The sequence below is a fragment of the Orbicella faveolata genome, unplaced genomic scaffold, assembly GCF_042242905.1.
Source record: "Orbicella faveolata isolate gen_17 unplaced genomic scaffold, um_ofav_v1 contig_3, whole genome shotgun sequence".
In the NCBI taxonomy this organism is placed as follows: Eukaryota; Metazoa; Cnidaria; class Anthozoa; order Scleractinia; family Merulinidae; genus Orbicella; species Orbicella faveolata.
The window spans coordinates 18,929,013-18,955,000 of NW_028301558.1; the positions used below are offsets into that span (position 1 = coordinate 18,929,013).

The 25,988-nt window shown below is 39.2% G+C and overlaps 4 protein-coding genes and 1 long non-coding RNA gene across 9 annotated transcripts in view; 3 read left to right on the forward strand and 2 right to left on the reverse strand.

The window, feature by feature from the left end:
- The first annotated feature begins 435 nt into the window (after positions 1-435).
- LOC110069301 (uncharacterized) lies at positions 436-5,694 on the forward strand. Of its 2 annotated transcripts, XM_020776809.2 has the most exons (4): positions 436-664; positions 809-912; positions 3,233-3,514; positions 4,552-5,694. In XM_020776809.2, exons 2-4 carry the CDS (start codon positions 825-827, stop codon positions 4,719-4,721), a joined length of 540 nt encoding a protein of 179 aa, XP_020632468.2. In that variant the 5' UTR covers positions 436-664; positions 809-824; the 3' UTR covers positions 4,722-5,694. The 2 variants fall into 2 exon arrangements, with proteins under 2 accessions (XP_020632468.2, XP_089154266.1); XM_089298140.1 differs by lacking the exon at positions 436-664 and having other exon boundaries at positions 777-912.
- Positions 5,695-6,350: 656 nt separating this feature from the next.
- Positions 6,351-14,251, reverse strand: LOC110068915 (biliverdin reductase A-like). Its single transcript, XM_020776337.2, has 5 exons — positions 13,829-14,251; positions 11,675-11,788; positions 8,715-8,812; positions 7,312-7,606; positions 6,351-7,097 (listed from the first exon to the last, which is right to left on the reverse strand). Exons 1-5 carry the CDS (start codon positions 13,948-13,950, stop codon positions 6,815-6,817), a joined length of 912 nt encoding a protein of 303 aa, XP_020631996.2. The 5' UTR covers positions 13,951-14,251; the 3' UTR covers positions 6,351-6,814.
- Positions 13,230-16,253, forward strand: LOC149106751 (uncharacterized). Its single transcript, XR_016209878.1, has 2 exons — positions 13,230-13,575; positions 15,560-16,253. It is a non-coding gene; the product is annotated as an uncharacterized LOC149106751 (long non-coding RNA).
- Positions 15,895-22,105, reverse strand: LOC110069178 (peptide methionine sulfoxide reductase-like). Of its 2 annotated transcripts, none has more exons than XM_020776657.2 (3): positions 21,793-22,105; positions 20,465-20,716; positions 15,895-16,911 (listed from the first exon to the last, which is right to left on the reverse strand). In XM_020776657.2, exons 2-3 carry the CDS (start codon positions 20,644-20,646, stop codon positions 16,692-16,694), a joined length of 402 nt encoding a protein of 133 aa, XP_020632316.1. In that variant the 5' UTR covers positions 20,647-20,716; positions 21,793-22,105; the 3' UTR covers positions 15,895-16,691. The 2 variants fall into 2 exon arrangements, with proteins under 2 accessions (XP_020632316.1, XP_089154267.1); XM_089298141.1 differs by lacking the exon at positions 21,793-22,105 and adding an exon at positions 21,128-21,288.
- A 956-nt stretch (positions 22,106-23,061) lies between these two features.
- The window catches only part of LOC110068779 (uncharacterized), a 7,573-nt gene continuing 4,646 nt past the window's right edge, over positions 23,062-25,988 (forward strand). The window contains exons 1-2 of one of the 3 annotated variants that reach the window (XR_016209860.1): positions 23,062-24,369; positions 24,962-25,988. The exon at positions 24,962-25,988 is cut by the window's right edge and continues 1,493 nt beyond it. Coding sequence is in view for 1 of the 3 variants with exons in the window: in XM_020776190.2 (XP_020631849.2) it covers positions 23,812-24,369 (558 nt within the window). In the remaining 2 variants the exon portion in view is untranslated. The remainder of the gene's footprint in view (positions 24,370-24,961) is intronic. The other 2 variants (XR_016209861.1, XM_020776190.2) reach the window with 2 other exon arrangements.

Consider the following 25,988-nt stretch of genomic DNA (forward strand, 5'->3'; position numbering starts at 1 on the left):
ATAACTTTCCTCTACAGAACAAACGCAAAATCTTACTCGTACAACTAGCGCGAGCAGATATCATTCATTCACAGCGCGAAATTGAAGTCTTGTTTACGACCCTGAAAAAATCACCTTTTCCGTTAGCTGAGAGCATAAAGCTACATATAAGAGCCCTGGTTCTTATTCCCTGCCTTATTCCCTGCTATCGCTGTGAAAAATCTGCAAGAGAATATCGCCTCTCTCACCATTTGATCAGGCAACGTGACAACATCCACGCGAGGGCCCCCGACATGTGCGTGGATCCGCGCGGATATATGACGTCGGGATGGCGCAATTTGTTCTAAAAATAGAAAAATTGTCCCATATCATAGGTGCGCGCGGATCCCAGAACTTACGGTCTCCGTCCCCGATTATGGCTCCTGATGATAACTGATATCGATGCACTATGTAACTCAGTCTACGATCACGGAGGGCCTTCAAAGCACATAAGGAGGGTTTTTTCAACTGCAGTTTAGGGGAAAAGCGCTAACGTGTACAGGGGTTATGTTTTTCGCGCTCTTCGGCCCTCGCTCGCCTCGCTTTCGCCTCTGTTCGCCTAAAATACGCAAAAAAAAAATTACGCCTGTTCTGCGGGCTACAGACCGTACTACTGGTATTAATTTTATGCGAAAGCTCATCCAAGGTAAAACAATTACTCAAAAGCTATGTTAATTTTGAAGTAGGGGAATTTGTTACCTGTAACTGAGTTTCGACTTCCTGTGACTCGGGTCAGTGATTAGTACTGTCATGCAAAAGATTAAAAACATTTTTGTCCCCGTCAAAGCAGGGCAGCATTCAACAACATGGCAGATTCAGCTGTACGTTTCCTGTTGCTATCGACAACACTTGGGACTCTTCTACGTACGCCAGAGATACAGGCACAGAGTACAAGTAAGTAATAAAAAAGCCGATAGCGAGTCAAACTTGACAGATCGACACTTAAAATTAAAAATTCGCGGCAGACATTCGTCTGTTCTGAGTCCTCCGGGTCGTATGACATTTCGTCAGTTTTCTTCCTCCGAAATAGCACAGAATTTGGAAAGGATTTTGAAAAACGGCTTCAAATAGCGATTTTGGATTATGTGTTTCAAATGATAAGTGATTATGGATGCAGTTTTAAGCTGAACGCAACGAATTTTTTCACCGATTTCCGGGTCGGAATGACGTTGCTCAGGTTTCAAGGCGCTTGTCGAATGCTGCTACATTTACTTCCGCCCCGTTTACCATCGTATCTTAGCAGTTTGAAGATCAATTCGCCGCGTTTTATTTTGTCGTAACACAGCAGGCTTACATACGTCTTTATGTGTGGGTTTAATGCGAACAAGCCTTCACTGTGTAGCTAGTTCAATTCGAGCTACCAAATGATCAAGGGATTATAAAATATGCTTGCCCTAGGCAGTTTATTTGCCTCCGTCACTATAGCAGTGTAGACCTCACAGCCACAGAGCAGGTTAGCTGGCGTATTCTTTTAACTTTTAAATCTTTCAATGCAAGTCATTAAACCAACTTTTGCAAAAACAGCGCATGTATGGACCGGTATGTTGAGGAATGTTATGAAATATGCAATCTCCTTGCGAGACCATTGATGAGATGTAATACTACTCCCATACTATAAACTACTACTATTCAGTTACAGTCAACGTAGGACGATTATAGTACGTGTGAAATATCATGAATTGCTAAAAAGTGTTCCAGTTAGAGCCTTTAGTGACAGTATTGTTGACACTGGTCGAAAATTAAATGTTCAACTTATTTGAGGTGAAAAAAAAAACATACACACACACACACACAAACATTTTAAGTGTTTGTTTTAGATTAATACAACCGAGGGTTGGCGTTGAGGCTTAATTTGCATTGAGAGATTTACAATTATTGATGATCGCTGTGGACAACAACAAAAAGCTTTATTTGCATGGCCATAAATCGTTTATACAGTCGATCTTACATCGGTTAAACGGTCGAGTCAAAACTGATTGGCTAAGCACGCAAAAGCATACGGGCTATGATCGTAAAAATGCGAAGAATTAAACAACAAGATCCACGACTGAACAACACAAAAAAGAAAAACGCAAAACGGTTGATAGTCTCGCATACCGATCAAAACCAGGATATGCCGGTTGCGCTAACTGCGTGTTTATCAGTGGAACAATCAGTAGCGTTCCTTATTCATGACTAACTGGTAATTGGTAACTCTTCAAATTCGCGATTTTATTAAGAGGCATTACTAATCGATGAAAATTTGTACAATGGAACAAATGAGATGTGTCTCTTTAAATGTTGAGACCACAAACAGTTTCAACGTCTGCCACTTGGACATTTTCACGTATCTAGCATAGCTACCTAGATTTGGTAAGACTGCTGTCGGATTAATTATGAATTATTACAGAAATATAACTGTCCCACTGTTATAACGTTGCCGACACAGTCTAATTTTTATCTGCGCAGGTCACTGGCAATGGGCATCGTCGTAAAATATGTGTTCGTTTCGAATTCATCCTGCGAATAAGCATTTTGTCATTTTCACTGGCAAGTGGCTGAAAATTAAAGTTATTTGCCTTTCTTAGCTTTGAGCCTGCTCCTTTTAAAAAGTTCTTTTTATAAAAAAAAGTAAAGATATTTAAAAAAGTATATATCCGTGAAGACAATATTGTCCTCTCTTACTTCTCAACGCAAGAAAATAATGAGAGCTGAACTGAACATCTTGGGCAGGTTGTTCGAAAGCCGATTAGTAATAATTAGAATTTGATCAATGTGATTCTCATAGCTAATATCAGTGAGGGCAGTTAAAAAATATGATTTTTACGCCACCACCCACTAGTCGAGGATTAGCTTAATCGTGCTTTGAAGCACATGGCCCAGGAATGGGAGAAAGACCGTAGGCAACGTCCATCCCGTTGTCGATCATTTGAGTAACTCTCATCACCTTTCAAATTGACGATGACCTGACTTTATAAGGAGAAACTGGAAATAAAATAAAACCGTTCGGAATTTTCAAGCGTCCGAAATATTTTCAGTACATGTTCAGTCTCGGTTCGTAGAAAACTTTGAAGTAGCTCCAAAACTCGTATTTCCATTTATGCCCGTTTTATAGAGCGAACTCTAGTTGAGACACTGCTTGACAGAATTTGTGTTATTTTCTCGTCGGTGTATTCGTAAAACCTTGAAGGTGCAGTAAAATTTTAATTCAACATCTTAAAACTCTTTCTTCGAGGTGTTTTAACAATTTCTACGTCACCGTTTTCCGTGTCCCCATCAAGTTCTCTGGCGACGTCACAGACATCAGCTTTCCCTTCAAGGTTCAAGTCATCCCTTGCTGGCCATTCATCGTCCGTCTTGGCAAACGTCTCGTCAACACACTCCGTTGGAAGGGATACCGTCACATCGCAGGCGACGGCTGCGGACACCGTTGCTCCTACTAGTACGTCGCAGCAGCTGATAAGCAGTACGCCAGTGTCACCAAGCCAGTCTGTTACCTCCTCACCCACGACCAAAGGTAGGAACAACCATGTCAATCGAACAATTTCGTTACCGAGACAGTAACGGGACGTGACACTGTACTCAAAAGTTTCAGTAGGAATTGAACGTGACAAGAAAGTCAATTATTTAGCGGACTTTTCGGGCGTAGCCCTTCTACTGACAGTGCTAAGTTTTTAATGGGATACGTACGTACATCGGAGACATAAAGCAGGCGTGACTGTAACGGATAAGGTAAATCATTTATAGACTTAAACAACTTGAAGCGCGCGCTTCAAGTTGTTTAAGTTTATAAATTCACCTTGTTTTTCCGGCACTAAAGGACCTGACTGTTTATTTAATTTTCGTCTTAAATGATCAAAATCTAACATCACGATGAAAATTAAACCAGGTACGACCCATTTGTTAACAAATGAGAAACAGCAGCAAATTGTTTTGAACAACTTATTCGTGTTTTCTTGGGTGTAAGGTGAACTCGAAACAGAAAATAAGCTCACAAAAGTAACTTCGCCACACGTACGTAAAGCAACTCGTCTGCCTCAAACTCACAGACTTAACTACATATATGTACTGCTTCAGCGTTTTGGTCCTGTTTGCGGCAAAACTCAGTTCTGGAAACATCTAGTTTTTCAATTATCTAGACTCAAGGTTATTGCCCTAGAAAGATTCGGGACGCTGGACAGTGGTTGGAAACTTAGTCAAGCTAACGTTATAATTTAATTCAGATAGCATGCCATAGAAAATACAACCAATCAGAATACAGGAAAGCCATTGTATATTCCACGGTATGACATCCAACCTTCCCATCATGCGCCTCGCGAATGTCGCATTGATCGTGTCGGCCAGCCGTCGGCCACTGTACTCTCTATGACATGTATACACTCTCGCCTAAAGGCTTGCGTGTTTATCAACAAAATACAAGTGACTCGTAGGTTATTCCATGTTATAGCACTCGAAAGTGTTGCATAACTAGTACGTTAGTCATTTATATATTCGTTCCTTCCTTATTTCTTATCGTATTGTCTTCAGCCAATCGTATTGTTCCTTTCTTCTCAGATTCAAAACCAGATGAAGACGATAAAGAAAGCTTCACCATAACAGAGTACATCTTAATTGGTTGCCTTGGCTCGTTTGGTCTCGTTTTGATGGCCATCATTTATCTTGTCGTTCAGATAAAACGCCTGAATAAATCTGTACACAATTTGAAAGCCACAAGCAACCGCTAAACGCTAAAATAACAACATAAAAAACAGCAACACGAACAAAGTTCACCGTAATTTCTTTTACTTACTCAGTGTAAGGCATGATCAGTGTGAGTTAGTTATACATATAGGGAATTTTGCGTCAAGTAAATCGTTTCGTCAAGCTGTTCAACCAAATTATAATTTAAATCTGTATATTCTTACTATTACAGCGCATAACGAAAAATTATGCACCTTATAATAATCACTTTATAACGAAATCATACAAGGATTTGTCGGCCGAGTAATACGGACAACGTTTTGTCCGCACACAACGTTGTATGGCAACTCAAAGGGTGGTGTTGTCGTCGAACGTTTTAGAAACAAGTTGCAAGAGGACTGCAAGAGTTCAAGATTAGTCAGTTAATAGAGAATGGTTGAATTTAACTATGGTTCAACTTTGTGCAAAATGTTGTCCGCATTGTTTGGCCCTAACAAAACCGTGAAAAAATGTCCCGACTTACATAGGTTGGTCACTAGGAACATAACCGACCTACTTGACTAACAATAGACGGATCGAAACCCACCAATGACTGATGACAAACTTTACACGAGTCTTTCAGCCAATACCATCATGGCTACACTGACCAATCACGTTCAACGGACCAGACTTATAACATCATCGACTGACAAACACTATTCACTTGACTCTGAAGATGACTTGCGCTCAGGTTGTCGAAATGTCACTCACCAACAACAGTTCTTTTCAGACCTACACTCACCCGGACGATCACACTATACGAACTACTGATACTCCTGGGTTCAAACCATTTACTGTGTAACATAAAATCTCTTAGGAATGGTTGAAGAACGTAGAGTTTTAGAAATGTTAATGTATATGATAGTGTTCGTGAAATTTGGCTGCCAGTTAGCAATATTTAGCTTGGTTTGTCTTCGTCTTGTATCGATTTGTAGGAAAAAGCTTTGCAAATTCTGCATATAAAACCTTTTTGGTAAATACAGCCTGTTTTGTTGCGCCAAGGGGAAACAAAATTTAGGGTATGCATAGCCTCTTCCTTCTGTCTTTCCAATGGCAAAGGGGGGAGGGAGGCACTTCCATATAAAATTGACAAAGGTGTGGTCATCTGAAATTTTACAAGGAACCCAAAAGCCACCAGAGTTCCGTTTAATTTTTGGGCGTGGTTCGAATTTATTTTCACCCTTAATAGGTACCATTTCCTTCTGGTAAGGTGCTCGGTTTGCACTCTACAAGGTACTAACATAACTCCAGCAAAGGTCAGTTTACATATTAACAAACTGAGCCATAACAAGCCACAACGACCACTCCCTAATTGGGGAGTGCACAGCCCCAATCGCAGGGTACAACCACCACCCCCTTATTGGAGAGTGCACAGCCCCCATCCCAGGGTACAATGACCACCCTCTTATTGGGGAGTGCACAACCCCCATCAAAGGGTACAACCGCCTTCCTCTTATTGGGGAGTGCACAGCCCTCATCCCAGGGTACAACGACCACCCCCTCATTGGGGAGTGCACAGCCCCCATCCCGGGGTACAAACAAAAGCTCAGTCTGTCCTTATTTACTAACTTAACAGAGCCTCTCTGTAAGGGAAAGGTTGGACTGATCTTAAGATAATAAAGGTTTGAAACTAATTAGCATGACAACATGATAATTTTAATACATTTGAAAAGTAGCAAGGTTTGCATCGTAACAAAGTCATCTCCAGCCTTGCTTCTGCTCAAAAGGCCAATCATTAATAATAGAACTGTACATTGGGTTAAAGACAATCACTCCATCAACTCCACCAAGTTTTTGTGGAATGATCTACAGCATTTCATGACCATGAAAATTTTAAGATTCACATTTTAGGTGCCTCATATTTGTTAATCATTTGGTGCTAATCTAGTTTATGAATATATTTAGTAATTCAAAAATAACTTTTCTTAATAAGTTTAATTATGTTGCTCTGGTTAGTGGGTTTTGCAACTTCCCTACTACTCCCTCCCCTCCCTAGTCTAAAGTTGGCATAAACCCTTGGTAACCATACCTCAAAAGCAATTTAAAAAGAGCAAGAGGCACGTAACTCCAGTCTCTAATTAACACCTTATTTGATTCTCTAGGTTGCAGCCCTGGCCATTTTTTCTATTTCCTCTGCCAACTCTAGGCAATACAAAACTCTTTTCTTGTCTTCAGCAATTTCATCAGAGCTACGCTCTCCCCGGATCTCAGCCAGAAACAACTCCAAATCCCTGGCGAATAGTCCTTTGTGTCCGGGGGTTGCTGGAGGAGGATGTTTAACAAGTGCAGGCTTTAGGACAGTGCCATCTTCAAATTTAAACTCCTTGTGTGATTGTCTCACTTTTCCATCCCTTACTCTCTCTGTTATCCATGTCAAGGGCCTATACACAAAACAAAATTAAAAACTGCATTGGGACCACACGGGCTCACAGATCCAGTGCTTTATATCATAGTTTCTATAGCATGTGGGAAGCTATGGAGTGAAGTGAACATATAGTGGAGAAATTAAATAAATTAAAAAATTATTATTGAATAAATAAATTAATTAAATATTACATAAATAAAATTACATAATTGGACATGAATTTAACCTACCTGTTGTCTGCATTGTAAAATTTGCAGGTGAGTGATTGAAGGTCAGTTTCATGCACAAAGCAAGCTTCTTGTAATGTCAGCTCACCAAACAGATCATTTAAACACTCCAAATCTGATATCCCTGAGAAACTTGGAAACCCAGCACGGCTTAAGTCACTAATCCACTCAGAGGAGAATCTGGCATCCAAGTGAATTGTGCCCTCAAGGAGAGGAACATTTTTTGTTTTGATGCTCTGCTTCAAATCTTGGTGAGACTGAACAAGGAGGGCTATGTCCTCCACGTGGCAGATCAGTCCTGCATTTGCAGAGCAAAAAACAAAGAACAACTTCAAAGCATCCATATTTCTTATTACTTTGTGAGAATGGTAATGATCAATCATTAATGATGATAACAAAAAAATCAAATATTAATTTTCTTCATCAGTTTCCACATAGCCCATTGCAAAAATGTGAGAGGACTGGGACGAGTTTCTTATATTGATTAGATTGAAAATCTAAACATTTCAACTGAAATGTTACTGAATGAAAAGCTACCCAGTCAAGTTTGAGAGTTTTCAGTGGAACATTGTCCAAATGGGAGCCTTGCAAAAGTTGTAAAATTCCATACAAACCCTTACACTTTTGTGGCCTGGCTACCCAATCCATGCAAACTCTCTATTTTAGGTGATATTTGAAGAGCTATCATTTTGCCATTTTCCTCCTCTAAATACTTCTATTCTTGCTTAAGACTCTGAAATTTAGTTGATCTTTCATTTGAATATCTTAGTTTTTCAAACAAACAGCAATTAACAACCATACTCTTTCCCAGTCCTCTCATGTTTTTGCAATGGGCTATAAACAAATCATGTTTTAAAACTGAAACATGCATGTACTTTTTGAAACCAACTTCAGGTATTCTGAGCGCTAAAATGTGTTGTTTTACTTATGCCCAGAAAACATTCGTGCCACCCCATGGCAGCTTAAGGGATAACTCCTAGGTAAAATTTCCACCTATTCCAGCATTATAGGCCAGCAATGCATGCAGACCAAGGGCTTTATAGTAGCAATAATCAGTAGCATGTAATTCAAAGAGGGGTGAATCCATTATATTATAAATTGAACTTTAAAATACCAGTTTTGGTGATGTGGTTATTACAGAGAAATGGCTTCCTCTAATATCCTCAACTGTTGCCTATACGTTATTTCTTTCAACAGGGAATTTTTCTTCACAAAGAACCAAAGTGCTTCACAATGGTCGGTACAAACAGTCAAAGGCATAAAAAGAGACAGATATCGCGAACAAAATGAGCACCCCCCCCCCCCCCCCATATTTTAGAACTCCTAATATCAATATGAGCAATCTGTGTACATAAGTCCTATATATTAAGTTGGCTTTGTATGTTAATCATCATCCAAAGTGTTACCTTTACTTTCAGCCAGGTTGAAAAGCTCTTTACCACTCTGAGCTGTCAAAGATAAAGGAAAATCTACCAAAACATGCTTTCCATGCTCAAGAGTCTTCCTGAAAATTAAATCAAAACAGTTAAATCTTCTACGTAAACAATATTTTTTTAACTGACAGTACCAAAGTTAATTACTACTGCTGTATACCTCCTGTGGCCAGCCCACCTTTAGATCAGAAGTTACCTGTATATACAATAGAACCTTGCGATCTCAAATTCTGTTAATATGACTCAAACTCCTCACTATCTCAAACTCACACCCATTTTCCCTTAAATGTACTCTTCAGTCATTTACGTGCACTATTGGCAGTTATCTTGAACTCCCGTTATCTCAAACTTTTTGCGTAGGCCTTGAGGCTTCAAGATACTAGGATTTCATGCTAATTCCTGTTTTAAATACTCTCCCTATACAGGTAACCCTAGCAACATAGGCATGTGATGCATGCAAAGAAAAAAGGAGTTGTAGCCACTGGCATGTATTGTGCAAATTATAACCCTGTAGATATCCTGTTTATAATTCACCTGAATATAGTACCGCTGAATCTCCCAATGCTGAGTATTCGGTAAACATGAGTCAATGAGTCAGTAAGTCATGAGTCATGAGTCAATGAGCCATGAGTCAAGTTATGAGTCAGGTCAGCGGTTTTCAAAATTCAAAATGGCAGATGTCGCAAAACTCGGGGTAAGTACTGACTGTGAATTCGGTGGTTCGCTATACAATGATTTTTGTTTTTCGAATTTATTTTAATAAATGAACAAGTTCAGAGATTGAAATTATTCACAGGACGCTAGTTACAGCGAAAGACCTTGGAATTTTCTTGCTGAAATGGGTTGGAAAAGACGGGCGACTGCCATTGCTTGATCACAACTGTACAAGTGTATTATTGATGACATCTTTGCTATCTGGTGTGGGCCCAAAGGTACCCTCTTGGAATTTCTTAATGCTCTCAACAGCAAAACTGATTGAATCAAACTTACTTATTGTATTAGTGAAAGCAGCATTTCTTTTCTGGATTTGTTTCTCTATAGAGCTACCTCTTCGAACAGGCTGCAGTTTTCCACCTTTCAAAAGCCTCTTAACAAATATCTTTACAGACCCTTCAAGTCACTTCACCTTTCTAGCAATAAGAAAGCCTTCATCAAAGGGGAACTTATGAGGTATGCTAGAAACAGTTCTTCCTTTAATTCATTTTATGAAACTAGGGAAAAGTTCTGGAAGCGACTACGAGTTAGGGGGTATCCATTGAGCTTTCTGCTTCCATTGTTTCGTGAATTACGTTACAGTGACAGAAAGAAATGACTTTACAAGAAACCTTAGAATAAGTCTACTATCGTGATTTAAAGTCCTTGGGACACTTGCATAATTTAACGAATTATCTGTGTTTTACTACTGAAGTTTGAAAAAAGTGCTGCTTTCCTTTTAATAACCCATTACTGTTCCCCCTCCGCACCCAATACAATGTTGAAAATCAGAAGAAATTGCAGGTAGTAGTTTGCAGGTAGTGGTTTACAGTCCTTGGGACACTTGTGTAATTTAACGAATTATCTGTGTTTTACTACTGAAGTTTGAAAAAAGTGCTGCTTTCCTTTTAATAACGCATTACTGTTCCCCCTCCACACCCAATACAATGTTGAAAATCAGAAGAAATTGCAGGTAGTAGTTTTCAACATTGTATGGGGGGTGGGGGGCAAGGTTAGGCAGGTGAAGTAATGTTTGCATCTGGCGTGTGCGCAAAAGCATCAAGACTTTCGTCCATGATTGTAGCTTGGGTAGGACCGTGTGGCTATTGTCTTCAAGACTACCTTCAGCTGTAGTCACGCACATATTAAGAGTATTATTAGCACTATCTTCCCAGAATTAGATTGTACAGTATGTTACAAGAAAACTGTGACATTAGCTAATCTTTGTAAGTAAGTAATTTTTGGGGCCCACAGTTTTACCTAAAACTGTGGGCCCCAAAATTATATCACGCATAAAATATGTCACACCTTGCCAGAATTTACCGCCTGTTTCCTAGACGTATTGCCGTGGAGTTTGTTATCCCTATATGTATACCCATAGGTGTGTTCTTACGAAATGTAAACTCTAGTATGAGTTAGGTATATATACAGGTGCTTCGTGTTGTATTGTTAAACTCCCTGATGAAGTGTGCGTTAGTCACACGAAACGCGTAGGAGAAATAGAGAAGTTATACAACTACAGTTTGCAGAGTGCTGCTCACTAGTTAAGTTTTTTTTATTAAATTGTCTATTTTCTACTTTCATTCAGTGCAGAAAAGGAGTAATTATCTTTGTCTTGATGTTCGGGTCTATTGCATATTGGATATTGATCTTATGACCCATGTCATTAATATATTTGGCAATGTGTGTGAGGGACAGTAGTAAATCCTTATCGGCTGCAAATGACATGCTGTTTATTGGTGCTGGCTTAGGTTCCAAAGGTTCTACACTAGATTTAAAGGTGGCAAACCATATATTTTCTACCATATCAGGTACTCCGGTCAGTAGGTCTGTTGTACAACTTCTTGGGAGTGATCAGTTGTGATCAAGCAAAGGCAGTCGCCCGTCTTTTCCAACCCATTTCAGCAAGAAAATTCCAAGGTCTTTCGCTGTAACTAGCTTCCTTTGAGTAATTTCAAGTAATTTCTAAACTTGTTCGTCTATTAAAATGAATTCGAGAAACAAAAATCATTGCGTAGCGAACCACCGAATTCAGTCAATACTTACTCCCAGTTTTGCGACATACACCATTTTGAATTTTGAAAACCGTTGACCTGACTCACAACTTGACTCATGGCTCATTGACTCATGACTCATAACTCATTGACTCATTTGACTCACAAAACAGGAACCCTCCCCAATGCCCTGTTGACAGTCCCCCTGTAGAAAGGTCGAGGGCTTAATTAATTATCACGATTCACCTGGCATACTCTTCGTGAGTGTCATTTTCTGTGCTAATAATAAGTGCATCCACATCATCCCTTGACAAAGCTTCATCCCAATCTATAGACGGTACATCATCTTCCAATTTTCTTCTGAAAAAATCAACATTCAATGGCAAATGAATTTACCTAGCACAAATTTATGACCTCATACTTAAAAAAAAATATATGCTTTTTTTCCTCAATTATCAACCACATAATAGGTGTCAACTCGTACAGAATTGCAGAGATTTCAAGTTCTTCTGACATCTTCTCTAAGTGTACTTTCAGGTAAATAATTGTTGCAGTTTCCAATCTCTTCATTTTCTGCTGACATTTTCTACAGACTGTTGTTCAAATGCCCTACCTAAGACCCGGGGGAGAGGGGGGGGTGGGGGAGGGGAGACTCCAATATAAAAAGGAAGGGAGTGCTCCTTGAACCTTTCAGGAGTTAAAAATGGGTTTTGGTACCTCTTAGGGTATTCAGCCTCAAAAGGTTCACAGCGAGAGTTTTGCGGTATCTTTTAAGGTATTGAGCCAAAAAAAATAGGACCGGTGATTATGTCTTGTTTTAGAATTGGTACCTGTCATGGGTGAAAAAAGTTTCAAGCCACAAAGTCACCCACAAAACAGGATCTTGGTACTAACTCCATAGGGATTCTTTTCAAAATTTCTGACCATCACCCCTGTCCTTTTATACAGCATCCCCCAACCCCCACCCCCACCGCCGCAGGACTTAAGGGACTCATTAGGTGACAACGCGACATACATGGCAAAAATGAGTAATGGAAAAGAAAAGAAAAATCACCAAAAAGAATGGCATTCTCTCAACATGACTTCTATGACTTCAAGAAAAACGTCCCCTTCATTTGAAAACACGATAATCGATCCAGCGGTCACGCTTTCTGAAATGCATGAATCTTAATGTATACAAAAATCTTAATGTATCTTAAACAGATCTTCATTGTATGCCCAGATGTTGATGAATGTGCACAAATCTTTATGTACATACACAAATTTTAATGTTCCTGTACATTTACAATGCTTGATTAGTATTTAAGCTGAGGAATCTTGATGTATATATATGAATTCTGATGTATATACACGAATCTTGGTATAAAAGCAGTGTAAAATTGGTATACCTAACAATGAACTCCCAGTAAGAGGATCCAGAGGATACAATGTCTCAACATGAATTTGTAGTTTAGTGATGTGGCGAAGAGACCAGCTCTTGACTGTTCTGGACGAGTTTAATGTACAAGTTTAATGTACGAGTTTAGGTACATTAAACTCGTCCAGAACAGTCAAGAGTTGGTCTCTTCGCCACATCGTACACTAAACCACGAATCTTGATGAATATATATGAATCTCGATGTATATATCACCGTCTTGTCATATAAATAATGATCTTGTTGTTTTGTCCCTTTTTAACAAGCATATCTTTGCCAAATGGGACATTCTTAATCTTAGAGTTTCCCATGAGCTTTTCAAACATTTCAGCTATCTTAGGCCCAGTTCAGACGTCGTGCTTCTGCCGTGCCGCACCAAATTCAGGAATTAAGTTCGACAAAAGCACGGCAGAAGCACGGCGTCTGAATCAAACTTTTGAATTACGCTTGGCAAGCAATTAAGTTCGACAAGCTCTGCCGTGCTACACGACTCTGGCACGACAGTGATTCAAACGCCAAACTAAATTCATAAATTATGTTAATGTGTTTTGGTGAGATTGCGTTCCCCGACGGGAGTTAGGAGGAGAATTGTTACGAGGCTTCAGTAAACCCTGAATTGATTCGGCTCTGGCACGACGTCTGAATCAGAGTTGATTTCCTGCCGTGCTACAGTCGAACCAAATTGCAATTTAGTTCGGCAGGGCAGAAGCACGACGTCTGAACTGGGCCTTAGTAAGTTAATTATAATAATTTATCAAGTTTTACATGTGTGCATGCTGAAGGTTAGCAGCAAGTTCCAAACTTGTGCACTTCGTTTGAAGGTAGAATTCAAGGTCACTTTCAGCTACTTTTTCTGACATTGAAAAGCCTACATGTAGTCTAATATCGGGACGTGTTGTCGAGAACGATTCTTTAGCATGCAGTTTTAAAACAAATTAGTTCCTTCTTTTAAGACCAAAAAAGTATTTTTGCTATGCAGCCTTACCTTGAGATTACTCCTCGAAGAACAGCACTATCTCCCAACACTTTCTGTTTCAAGTCTCGTACCCTGGCTTTTCCCGCACGTCCTAAGCCGACAACTACGATCCCCAAAGGCTTGTCCGCCATATTTTGCACCCAGGCGCGCAAGAATTTAGTCCTACGAATAAAACCCCGAGCAAGTTTAAATACACCGAAAAGAACCGTGACTTCAACTTATTTCGAAGTGGAGTTGTGCAGCTGAGCACGAACCAGATGGGAATGTCAATGGATATTTCCTTCCTGAAATGTGTTATTGCACGCGGGCTTTCGGTGAAACTGTCGACTGGGGAGACTAACGCTTAACGTCACTCTGTGCAAGTACATCAAGTATATTTCGTTTACCGTAAATCCTCGAATTAGCGCCCGGGGCGCTTATTTCAGATTTAGGAGAAGACGGGGGACGCTTCTTTAATTTCTTTCAAATCGTGGCCTGATATGATCATCTTTTGGATACATCTTCTGCACGTAAACAACAACATAAGCTGTTTACCGACATAAAAAGCTGATCCTAAACTTAAAATTGCAGTACTTGTAATTTTTTTTCAAAACTTAACGTGTTCACAAACTGAAACAATGCACAAATCTGATACTACACAATGAAAACTATACATCCTTTGTTGTCTTGGTCTTTGTCCACAGAATGGGAGGAGGGGAGGGGTGTGTTTATTTGAGGGAGGGCACTTATTTTAAATTTTGGCCGATAGGAGGGGCACTTATTCAAGGGGGCGCTTAATTAAGGAGGGGGGGGACTAATTCCAGGATTTACGGTATTTTGGCCTCACTGACTTGAACTGACTTGTGGCTATGTGCCCATGACCGGTAGTTCATACTTGGAGGAAAAACAAATCTGTACAAGAGCAGGACCACTTTGACAGAATTTATCTAATTTCTAAGACCATCAAACTACAACCTACGTATGTATTTAAAATAATTTTTCTCTAGTTGCTGGCAAATTTACATCACTTCCTTTTTCCCAGTAGAAAGGTCTCCATTCTTAAAACACACTTTGGGCAGTGACTCCTGGGCCTGCATATTCACATCTTCAGCAATGGGTGGGGTGAATTCAAAGAGAGAAATTCACCAAGCCAGCAGCTACAGGAAATACCCAGATACCATAGGTTATAGCAATAAATAGGCTGGCATACAAAATTATTTCAAGAAAGAGATCTGTTATGTGCACTTGAAGGGGATCAAGTGAATCATTGCCAAAATATAGGATTTTATACCATGCCATAGAAAAACTTACAGCCAATCAGAATGCAGGTAAGTCACTGTATATTTGATGGTATTACATCTAAGCTTCCCATCATTCACCACACAAATGCCACGCTGATTGTGATGGCCACTGTATTTTCTATGACATGGTATAAAATAGTCGTAGTTGGGCAATGCTTTCTCATGGTACACCATGGAATATCCATCTTGTCACTTGCATTTTCTCGGTATACACACTCGCCAAAAAACATCCAAGTGACTCCTGGAACATTCAATGGTATACCACTTGAAAGCATTGCATAACTAGTGTGTAGTCGTGTTGCATGACACAAAATGTTTTAATGCTTCTAATTTTAAAAAGAAATCACCCCGTCTGTCCAAGAGGTACACAGCAGAACAGGCGAGGGAGAAGGCACGTCAGATAGGTATTAGACTGGAGACTGTCAAATTATTGAGCAGTCGTTCCAATTTGTCATTCCAGGTTTTGTTACAAGCATCGACATTTGAGATTGTTAATAGGTAGTTGCTTGTAGTTAACTTGAGCTTGATTGGTCAGTGGCTGCCTTTGGGGACCATCATCAACTATATCGTTGCTCACAACTGAAAGACTACAAGACGACCCATCCAAAATCAACACTTGTGTATTGGGGATTTACAATAACAGGAGATTGAACCATGGACATTGTACATCAAGCACAGGGGCTCTACAAAGGATGATAGGTCAAACAAGGCAATAAACGTTGATGTCTAGACCCTGTGAAGGTGAGACACAAAATAATATGAAATGAAACACACAACTAGAAATGGGAAGAGAAATTCCAAAGAAAGTGTCTTACTACATAAGTTTATTCACAGCTTTTGTATTAAATACTGAAATCTTTATATCTTCATGTATAAGTGCATGTAATTAAGCTAAATATTGAGAGACTCCAGTCAGGAGTTTGTACAATGTAACAGTAACTCAGTGATTTCACTTTAGACTCAGGTCTACCCAAAGCAGTTGAATTATCCATCCTGCAACACACCACAAGTTTAAATTGCAAGACTTCATGCGCAATGGGTCTGGCACTAAGCACTATAAAAGCAAACCAACATCATTTCTACTACTGACGGATCTGTAAATAACTTTCTGTTTAGAGCACTGAATGTTACAATTAAAGGGCGAAAACTATTAATAGTACACTGCACGCTGACCACATATAGTAACATGCTTAACAGCATTTATACCTCCCAACTCAAATACATTTTCTGATTGGAGGAGAAAATGTCATGTGTCAAAGGTCAGAACTCACTGACTCCCTAGGGAAACAACAACTTGGATGTTTGACTTGCACACGATCAGGCTGCACACCCTGGAACTGCAACAAATTTGTGTGCCAGCCAGAGTCAAGCAAATAATTTTTTCACAATTTGTTCAAATTTTGAGTTGGGAGGCATAACAAAACACATGACTGGTCCCATAGGACACAGTGAGTTTTGCTTTCCCTCAACCCTTGATGTTTCCCTTGGCTCTGCCTTGGAAGATAATGAGGGTTCCGGGATACAAATCTCACTGTTTCCCATGGGCCCAGTCATTACACGTAAGTGCTTATTGCTCGATGAGCTGATTCAATTTAGAACCGTTTCTTTCCTATGATTTCTCTGACCAAATCTGCTTGGGCTTCACTGAGTTTTAGCTTATCCACTTCAGCTTCAAAACTCTTCAGTGAACCAAACCCTCCAACATAACCATTCAAACGAGCTGCAACTCGAGACTTCTTAAGTTCTTCGTCATTTAACCCTAAACTCTTCAGCAAAGTGGGGCGTTGACGCAGCATGTACTTTTGATGGTATCTGCAACATAACAGATCATGTTCCAGTTTTTGTATAGCTACATGTATTATATATATATGCACTTCTTAACAATACAGAATTTTGAGTCATGTACTCTGATATGCATACTATGGTCCTTATGTGTACAGGGAGATTTGGTTCGTGGGGAGGTGAATCCTCACAGGAACCTAACACAAGCAGGAAACAGACAGTACACTATTTACAGTCATTACAAGTTCTATGCTACGATTATCAGTTGAGTAAGGTGAAACAGAGCTTTGGCAATGAAGTTTTGGCCTTAAAATTACAGTGTTACCATAGACAACTTTACTTGTTTCCAGTGGCAACAATATAACATCATCCCCTTTCGCCCACTTTGCTGCCAATAATGTCAAAGGTCGACAAGTTGTCACTGGAAATGAAGCCAGTTGCCCGTGAAGACAACACGAGCTGAACATTAAAACCTGGTCACCAAACTTTTGCCATGGCTTACTCAACTGATAATTACAGTACCGTAATTTCTGGCCAATTACCTGCGGGTAATCTGTTAATTTCAACGCAAACATTTGTTGGTGTGGGTGAAAGGAAGGTGCGGGTAATGTGATAATTTTTAAATCTTCCGGTATAGTTTTAAAACCGTAAGCAGAGACGAATGCTGACACAAATGCCATATATGCTGACAAAAATCTTAAGTCCCTTGAGTCGACTGTAAATCAAGAACTCTGCAAGTTGTTCGATTGGTTAACGGCTAATAAATTAACCTTAAATATTAAAAAAACAAATTTTGTTATCTTTAGACCAGCTCAGAGAAAACTTACTTATCATCCCAAAATTATGATATTCGATAATGATCAACAAAAGAATGTGGCTCTAGAATGTAAAGAATTTGAGATATCTAGGTGTAATAATTGACAATAATCTTTCTTGGAAACATCACATTGATCATGTAGCTATTAAAATAAGCCGAACTGTAGGATTGATTTGTAAACTACGGCACTTTCTGCCAAGACAAACTCTTTTAACTATTTATAGATCCTTAGTTACTCCTTATTTAACTTATGGTTTGGTGGCCTGGGGCCAAGCATATAAATCACACCTTGAAAAGCTTCCCAAGCTCCAAAAGCGAGCTCTTCGCTTTATTTATTTTTCTGAGCAAAATCAACATACGATTCCTTTATTTATTGATGCCAGTGTTTTACCGTTAAAATTTTTGTATTATGAGCTTTTAGCTAACCTTATGTTTGAAATAAGACACAGAAATGCTCCTGGAAACATTCAAGATCTCTTTCAAGACATTTCTGATATTCATTCTTACAATACTCGATCCTCTGTCTCAAATAATTTTTACACACAAAGTTCTAGACTCTCAATTCAAGTGAATTCATTTTCTAGAATCGGAACAAAAATTTGGAATGAAATGCTAGATATATTTAAGAAAGCTTCCAAAAAATGTCTTTAAGAGGAAAATAAAACAAATACTTTTTGAAATTCTAGCTTCAGAAGACTGTTATATTGATCTTACAGAAATCGTTCAAAAAGTAAAGCTGAATTTATTTTGCTCCTAGTATGTATTCATTAATACTCAATAATTTCACTTTAGTGTATCTGTAGTCTCTCGTCGTAACTGTTGTTAATTATTATTTGTAATATCGTTAGTTTATTAGTTGTCTTTAGTCATTGTTGTCAATTCTAGTCTCTTTAGTTCTCTTGTTACCTTCAGTTGTATTAAATTGTACCTAGTTGTATATTAATAACTCGTCCAAACATGACCCGCCTAGATTAGCTCAGCTATCTGCGGGCATGTTATAATTGTAATTTTAATTTGATAACAAATAAAATGTATGTACGTATGTATGTATGTATGCATGTATGTATGCATGTATGTATGCATGTATGTATGCATGTATGTATGCATGCATGCATGCATGCATGTATGTATGTATGTATGTATGTATGTAGAAAAAATATAAAAGTCATTAAAGGAACTGTTCCTAAAAACTGTGTATTGCCTCATTTATCCCGCTTGCATTGCCTGTAGACTTAAATGCTCTCGATGAAAACCGATGCAAATTGAAAACATATCAACAAACGTTGTTGGCAAACAAAATCTTTTATCACATGTGTGCTATTACTTTCTTACCTTGCTAATTTCAAGGATTGTTTCTTTGTTTAGTTGAAAACCAAAACTTTATTCACTAACTGGAATAATAAACTCAGAAAATAAAAGAATAAAAATGTGAAATAGCAGGCTTCAAAGTAATTCACACAGAAAAAATGATGCTGACATGTTCATTTCATGGCGCCGCTGCCGCCACGTAATTAATATGACACGACATAAAAGGTGATTGTCGGCACGCATGTAAACGAACATTCACAGACAACATTTTAAAACACCAGAATATTTGGCGCATCAGTAAAATATTCCTAGGAAACACTGCCTTGAGGTAGAGAGTATTTTCCTGTTTCAAGCGATTTCTTAGAGTCAGTAGATCCTGAGATATCCACTACCTTCTGACACCTGTAAACGTAACTGAATTGGATATTTAACCTGATAAATTAAAAAATAAGAAGTTCATGGCTAAGGAGAGATTTTTCACCTCTGAACTGGCAGCTAAGCGAAGAGTTTATCAATCTTCGGCTTTAAAAAAATCTACACTTGTACGGGTTATGCACGGTCATGAAGGCTTATCATCACTCCAACTTTGTGAGTTCATGAATTTCTTTTGTTTTTGGGTGCGGGTTATCTGCCAGTGCAGGTAATCTGTTGAAATTTTTTTCTTCTTATTGCGAAAAATGACTGATGCGGTAATCTACCGAGTGGGTAAACAGCCAGAAATTATGGTAACCATGGCAGTCATGAGGATCTCTACAAGGCAGACAAGATCCCATTTCACACCATGGTGAATTTTAACAAAATTCTTGCAGTTTACCCATAAATCCATGAATTAATTCATCTCTTCATTACTTTTCACACATGATGTATTAATTTTTCCCCTCATCACACATGAACTTTTTGCTAACCCTTTGCATTTCCTGTGATAGCCAGGTTCCAGAATAATCATTTCACAGCCCATTAAAACTTGTTTGTTGTTCATGTATAACACTGCTCTTACTACAAAAAATCTTCCCAAAGTCAACTCTTTGTGTTTTTCAATATTTTAAAAAAATTGCAATAATTCCGTACTGACAACAAAGAAAGCTAGACAGAGATTCTACAGCATGAAGTACAATTATATGGTAGAAGTAAATGGTCGTTGGCTCCCTGCATATGGGACGCTACATGTAGAACATGGAAGGCTACCCCCTCCCCCCCTCCCCTCCCTCCCTCTCTCTCTCTCTCAAAATTTCGCTAGGTTTTCCTAACAGTCTACGGGTAACACTTCATACTCCTGAGTGAGAAGACAGTGCAAGTTAGAGTGTCTTTCCTGAAAACATGACAACATAATGAAGACAGGCAAGCAATTGATTTTAACTATTCAATCTAAAATCATTCTTACTAATCTTTCAGCTGCCTTGATACCGCTGTAGCTGAAACACTTAAACACTTAAACAAAAATAACCATTAAATACATACTGTTCTGCAACATAGAATGTATCTGCTGGTAGAATCTTTGTTGCTATTTTTCTTTTTATTGTGTTCTGATGCTCGTCTCGTGTCTGCTCTGCAAGTTGCTTTTGCTGGTTGTCATGATAGAAAATGGCCGACATGTATTGTGCTTTGTGCAATGCTGTAGGATCATGGTTTTTCCAAAACATCTTTAACAGATCTCTGTAGGTTGTACAGTTTGGATCATATTCCAGCTGCACAGTTTCCGTATGGTCCCCGCTGAGAAGTAAAAAACAAAGATTAAAAATATATCCCAAGGTCAACACTCTTCTCAAGGTTGAAAACCACCTGTTTTTGCATACTACTCAGGTGTGCTGCGATTACGTACTAAAGGGTGGACAATTTCACCAGCTGAAAACAACAGTAAGTTACTATCACCAGCTGATTAATTAACCAATTAACCACAAGCCCAGTGTGCAAAGGAAGTCATGTCCAATAGCCTGGGGCTAGATTGGATTCTGTTGGATGGACCTTATTACGGTTTTTGATGCCAACTTGATGGGTTGGCAAAGCGGTCAGAAATTACAGTGCTTTTATAGGAATCTGATGGCAAATAACTTTCTCCAAAATTGAATTTTCCCCAATTTGTGAATCGCAACTTTTAAATGCTAGGTAGAATATTGCATTCACCAAGTTTGGAGGATGTAGCTTGGCTAGAAGACGCTCAGTTAATTTCTCTAATTTTCCATAATATAACATAACATAACACCAGAAGCTTATAATGAGGTTATACGCTTCTGATAACATATATGAGGTCAGTAAATATTAGCACAGACAAAAGTTTACATGTCACGCATTCATGTCACATAATGCCAATGCTTATGTAACATGACTCAGCACTTAACAGAAAGTTAAACATATAAGCTTAAGAATTCTTATATTGGCTTTCAGAATATTAGCACAGACAAAAGTTTTCATGTCACGCATTCATGTCACGTATTGCGAATACTTATGTAACATGACTCAGCGCTTAACAGTAAACACATAAGCTTAAGAATTCTTATATTGGCTTTCAGATGTTGAGAACCAAATTACAATATTTCACAACACTAACTCCGCGTAGTTTTCTCAAACAGCAAACTACTATAGCTTTTAACCTTAACAGGAACACTTAATGTTATAAACATTGTTAGAACGTTTAAACGTCTAAGCTGCGTCAACTAATGTCGATTATTATGTAATCTTTTTTTTTTTTTTTTTTCTGACAAGAAAAGTGTTAGACTTCATGAAATCGATATCACAAACCCAAGAAAAGGCAGTGTTAATTCCCTTGCTCCAGTTAGTGAGTAACTTACAGGCTCGTATAAGTCGGAAAGGGCTTAGATCCCCCAGTATATCCGACTACAGTTCGTACGACGCCATTAGCGCATCCAAACTGAGCTTCGGGGAACCAAAATCAGCTCATTGCAAAAGTTGCTTTGTGTGTTTCGCCATCTGCCATGTCTTCAAGAGGTGGTCTTACCACCTCCATCGTAGTACCAAGTGTATTTCCCGTCTTGGGGAAAGAGATCGACCGGAAAGAACGAAGGATTGATGTAACTATGGCCCTTCCACGAGACATAAGGTATTACAGTACTCCTATAGCTCGTCCCAGACCTTTGTGATGAATGTGGGTTGCGCGACTGCAGTTTTGGGGGAGGGGAGGTTGCTAGTCGGAGGAGGTAGTGACGTTGCCTGTTTTACTAAGGTTGCGAAGAAAACTAGAAGACAAACGCCATACCGGTAATTCTACTTGGTGTTAAACCGGCCATATAGATTGCTTTGTTTTTATCATTCTTACCTATTTCACGTGCACCTCTTTTTATAATCACACTTCCAGGTTGTAAAGCACCTGGGCTTTTGAAGGTGCCGTGCATGATTTTTAAATTTTAATCATGTTACCTTATTCAATTATTTGTAACTGGAATATTGGATAGATATTTTTATATAAATTTTTGTACCGAGGCATGGGAGAGACACAATTTCTCCCCCCGAAATTTTTTGTAAGTATATAAATTGGGTTTTCTTTCCGAGAACTTGACAGGTCAAGGAGTTCTGCGCCCTTAAATTTTTTATACTCATATAAATGATATATTTTTTACTGAGGCTTAGACAGGGCGTGGAGTACTTTGCCGCAAATTTTTTATAAGCATTTAAATGATGCTTTATTACCGAGACCTAGGCAGGACTTGCGAAGTTCAGATTTGGTTAGAAATCCCGAGCTTTAATTGTTAAAAAGAAACTCGATTTTAGACCAATCATCGCGCGTATTTTCTTTGGGCTAGTTTCTAATAATGTATTTTGATCTGCTAATAGTTGTTCTATGATACCGTAGTTAGGGAGGTTCAAAACTTTATCTAGATCCTCTTCACTGACACTTCGAAAACAATATTATATTATTGTTTATCAAAGTAAACAAGGTGTTTTCTTCTTTTCGTCACGGAATTTCTAAAAGAAATAGAAGGCATCTTCACGGCCCGTGTTTTTATCGAGATAGTAGAAACACGATTTTAAACCAATCAGCGCGCGTTTAATATCTTTGAGCAATTTCCTGGCAAACTGACAAGTAATAACAATTGCTGGTTTTCAGTGTCACGCAATTCAAAATAGATGAAAATAAAAATCAAAACCGGTCAATAGATAAAGTCCAGAATTTGGGAAATGAAAGAAGGTAAATATGCAAAGACTCTCGCCAAAATTCTGGTCACAGCAATTTTTCTTATGCGAGATATGCGGAGAAATTTTTTGCCCAAATTTATAGAGATTTGTATGGAGACGCCATGATGTCCATGATGGTGCCCATCCGTATGGGCACCAACACGGCGGCCGGAAACCAACAGAAACATCTGTCACTGAGTTTTGCTACAAAAGCGTGAATTTATCCCTCGAGGAACTCTAAAACATTAAAACAATACTTTTTCTAAGACATGAACTGTTGAGATAGCCAAGTTCCCCTAAATAAGTCACTTTTTTAACCATCATGACAGCTCTCTAGACCGTCATGTAAATGCCGCGTCACGCAAAAGCTTAGAAATTTAAGCGTAGTGGATCACAAAACCAAGAACCCATTCGGAGCGAAAATTTGTATGAATATTAGTTTTCAGCAGCTCTTATACATCATTTAAGTAAAATCTCAGGAAGATCAATAATTTTGTAGTTCGAATTTTAGTGACGTCATGTGAAAACCAGCTATTCGATCTTGAACTGGTTTTCGACCTGCCGAACCGGACGCCAGAGCCCACGTAGACAGTCTTGCTAGAAGTTGCGAAAATTTCCTAGTTCTTTCAATTGCTGAATAACTTTTCATTTGAAGCAAGGGCGTTTGAAGTCTCAACATGTACGGCATCATCACCGGCGGCACCCGAGGTCTGGGATTCGATGCAGCCGAGGAGCTAGCGAAGGACGGCTACACGCATTTGATCCTTACCTACAACTCGAACACGGAGCGCGCGACAAAATCGAAGAAGGTCCTGGAGGAAAAGTATGGAATCTCAGTGTTCCTTGTGAAAGGAGATTTAGTTCAACCTGAAACTGTCGATGCAATCTTTGAATGCGTGGAGAAGAATTTTGGAAACAAGCTCAACACTCTCGTTCATAACGCTGGCGCCGCGATCGGCGTGACATCCATAGCTGAAACTGACGAAGCTAAAAAGGCCGCTGCGAGTTACAAGAAAACTATCGGCTCTGGCGAATTTGACGATTTTTCTGCCTATGATTATTTTCAAGATATATATCCCAAGTGTTTTATTCGAATGGTGGAAAGATCGATCAAAATTATGGAGGATGGTAAAGGTTATATCTTGGCGATCTCCACGTACGGCTCCAATTGCATCCAAACTCCCAAACCTGGATACGCCATCACTGCCCAAGCCAAAGGTGGCTTAGAATTATTGGTTAGTAACGTAAAATCAGGCATGCTAAAAATTCGGGATCTCTGTTTGATCAGTAGTCTCGAGTTGGAAGCGTTCATAATATTAAAAAAAAATAAAATAAAAAATAAACATCATATTAGGATACGTGCAGATTTTACAGAAGACCTCTGCATGCGGAATAAGAAAACAGAAGCATGCAAGGTAGGTTTAGAGCGAGCTTTTCTCTGCTGAGGTATTCTATTTTTGCTTTAAAAATCATATATCACATTATTTTAGATTGCGTCTTTCAGTCCCCTTGAGCTCATGTATTCTGGTTACTAATTTTAGCTATCGACAAGAGAATAGGATCGTAATCTCTTGCTACTGAATGATTTCAGAGATCTCAGTAACATATTTTTCAATAATTGCACTTCCTGGTTCAGGGCCGCTATTAGCTACGGCCCTGAATCATGAAGTGCGATTGTTGAACATATGTTACCGAGATCTCTGAAATCATTCAATAGCAAGAGATTATGATCCTATTCTCTTGTCTTGTCCTATTCTCTTATACTGCTAGTAACAGGCAAATCGAGGCACTTGCCTCAGTCATAATTTTCGTTTTTGTTATTTTTAGTCAGCGGTTATGCATCAGTCAATTCCAGCAGTGCTCATTCCCCCCCCCCCCCGGGAAACCGCGGGGCATTTGCTCACGTTGTCAGTCCCGAGGGTGGGGCATCCGCAATTTTATCGCGGCCCGGGGGCTGGGCATTTGCGTACCCCGGGGCGACCCCCGAGCATTCGACACACGTGTTCTGGAAAGTGCCATGGATGAGTTCATCGGGAAAGACGAGGTGTTTGTCGAACAATGGCTTGTCTGTCAGGGACTAGAGAAAGTTGCAGTTGTTTTTAAAGGTATGTTTTCTCAATTTTAGATATTTCTTCATTACTTGTAAGCATATAAATATAAGCGACAAGGTGAACTATATTTTGTTTATCACAAAACAATCACTGACGTGAACACGAAGATTTCGCTTTTCGCATTCAAAACTAGCCTAGCATTTTTTAAATTCATGAAAGTGGAGTTAAAATACTTCAAATGATGCGATCTTCAAGACAGATCTTGCGAGCTTAAAATGCAATGCATCATCATTTAAAATGTCTTGATTCTTCACAGAAAAAGTAGCCTGCGAATACAGGCGCCTATCATCGCTCGTGGCTGGGGGCACATCCGCCGCAATCCCAGCTATCCTCTAGCAAACTGTTAAAAACAAATATAAAGAAATAAATATAAACAGAATCAACTAACCCGTACCGTTGTCCTTGAAGTCTTACCGTTGCATTAAAACACTGAACAGTTGACCGTTTTATTCACTGATTAATTAAAAAACTGCACAGGTGTTGGAAGGCGACGATCCCGGGGGCGGGGCATTTGCACTCTTTCTTCGTCCCCACCCCGGGGGCATTTAGACAGCTTATGTGTCCCCACCCCGGGGAATTTGCCCATTTTTTAAAAAAAATGTTAATGCTCGGGGGTTAGCTTGGGGGAGGAGGGGGGGGGGGATGGGCACTGCTGGAATTGACTGATGCATTAATACCTTGGAAGGGAGTTAAACATGGACACATTGCCTCAGTCGTGAATTGTTCATGGACATTGCCTCAGT

Bases quoted from the DNA above. Each gene is read 5' to 3' on its own strand.
- LOC110069301 (XM_020776809.2), top strand. From the start codon at position 825: ATGGCAGATTCAGCTGTACGTTTCCTGTTGCTATCGACAACACTTGGG. The intron at 913-3,232 runs GTAAGTAATAAA...TCTTTCTTCGAG, and splicing joins GATACAGGCACAGAGTACAA to GTGTTTTAACAATTTCTACG. The intron at 3,515-4,551 runs GTAGGAACAACC...CTTTCTTCTCAG, and splicing joins CTCCTCACCCACGACCAAAG to ATTCAAAACCAGATGAAGAC.
- LOC110068915 (XM_020776337.2), bottom strand. From the start codon at position 13,950: ATGGCGGACAAGCCTTTGGGGATCGTAGTTGTCGGCTTAGGACGTGCG. The intron at 11,789-13,828 runs GTAAGGCTGCAT...TGATTTTTTCAG, and splicing joins CTTCGAGGAGTAATCTCAAG to AAGAAAATTGGAAGATGATG. The intron at 7,098-7,311 runs GTAGGTTAAATT...TTTTGTGTATAG, and splicing joins TTTTACAATGCAGACAACAG to GCCCTTGACATGGATAACAG.
- LOC110069178 (XM_020776657.2), bottom strand. From the start codon at position 20,646: ATGTTTTGGAAAAACCATGATCCTACAGCATTGCACAAAGCACAATAC. The intron at 16,912-20,464 runs GTATGTATTTAA...GTTATGTTGCAG, and splicing joins ACATTCTATGTTGCAGAACA to ATACCATCAAAAGTACATGC.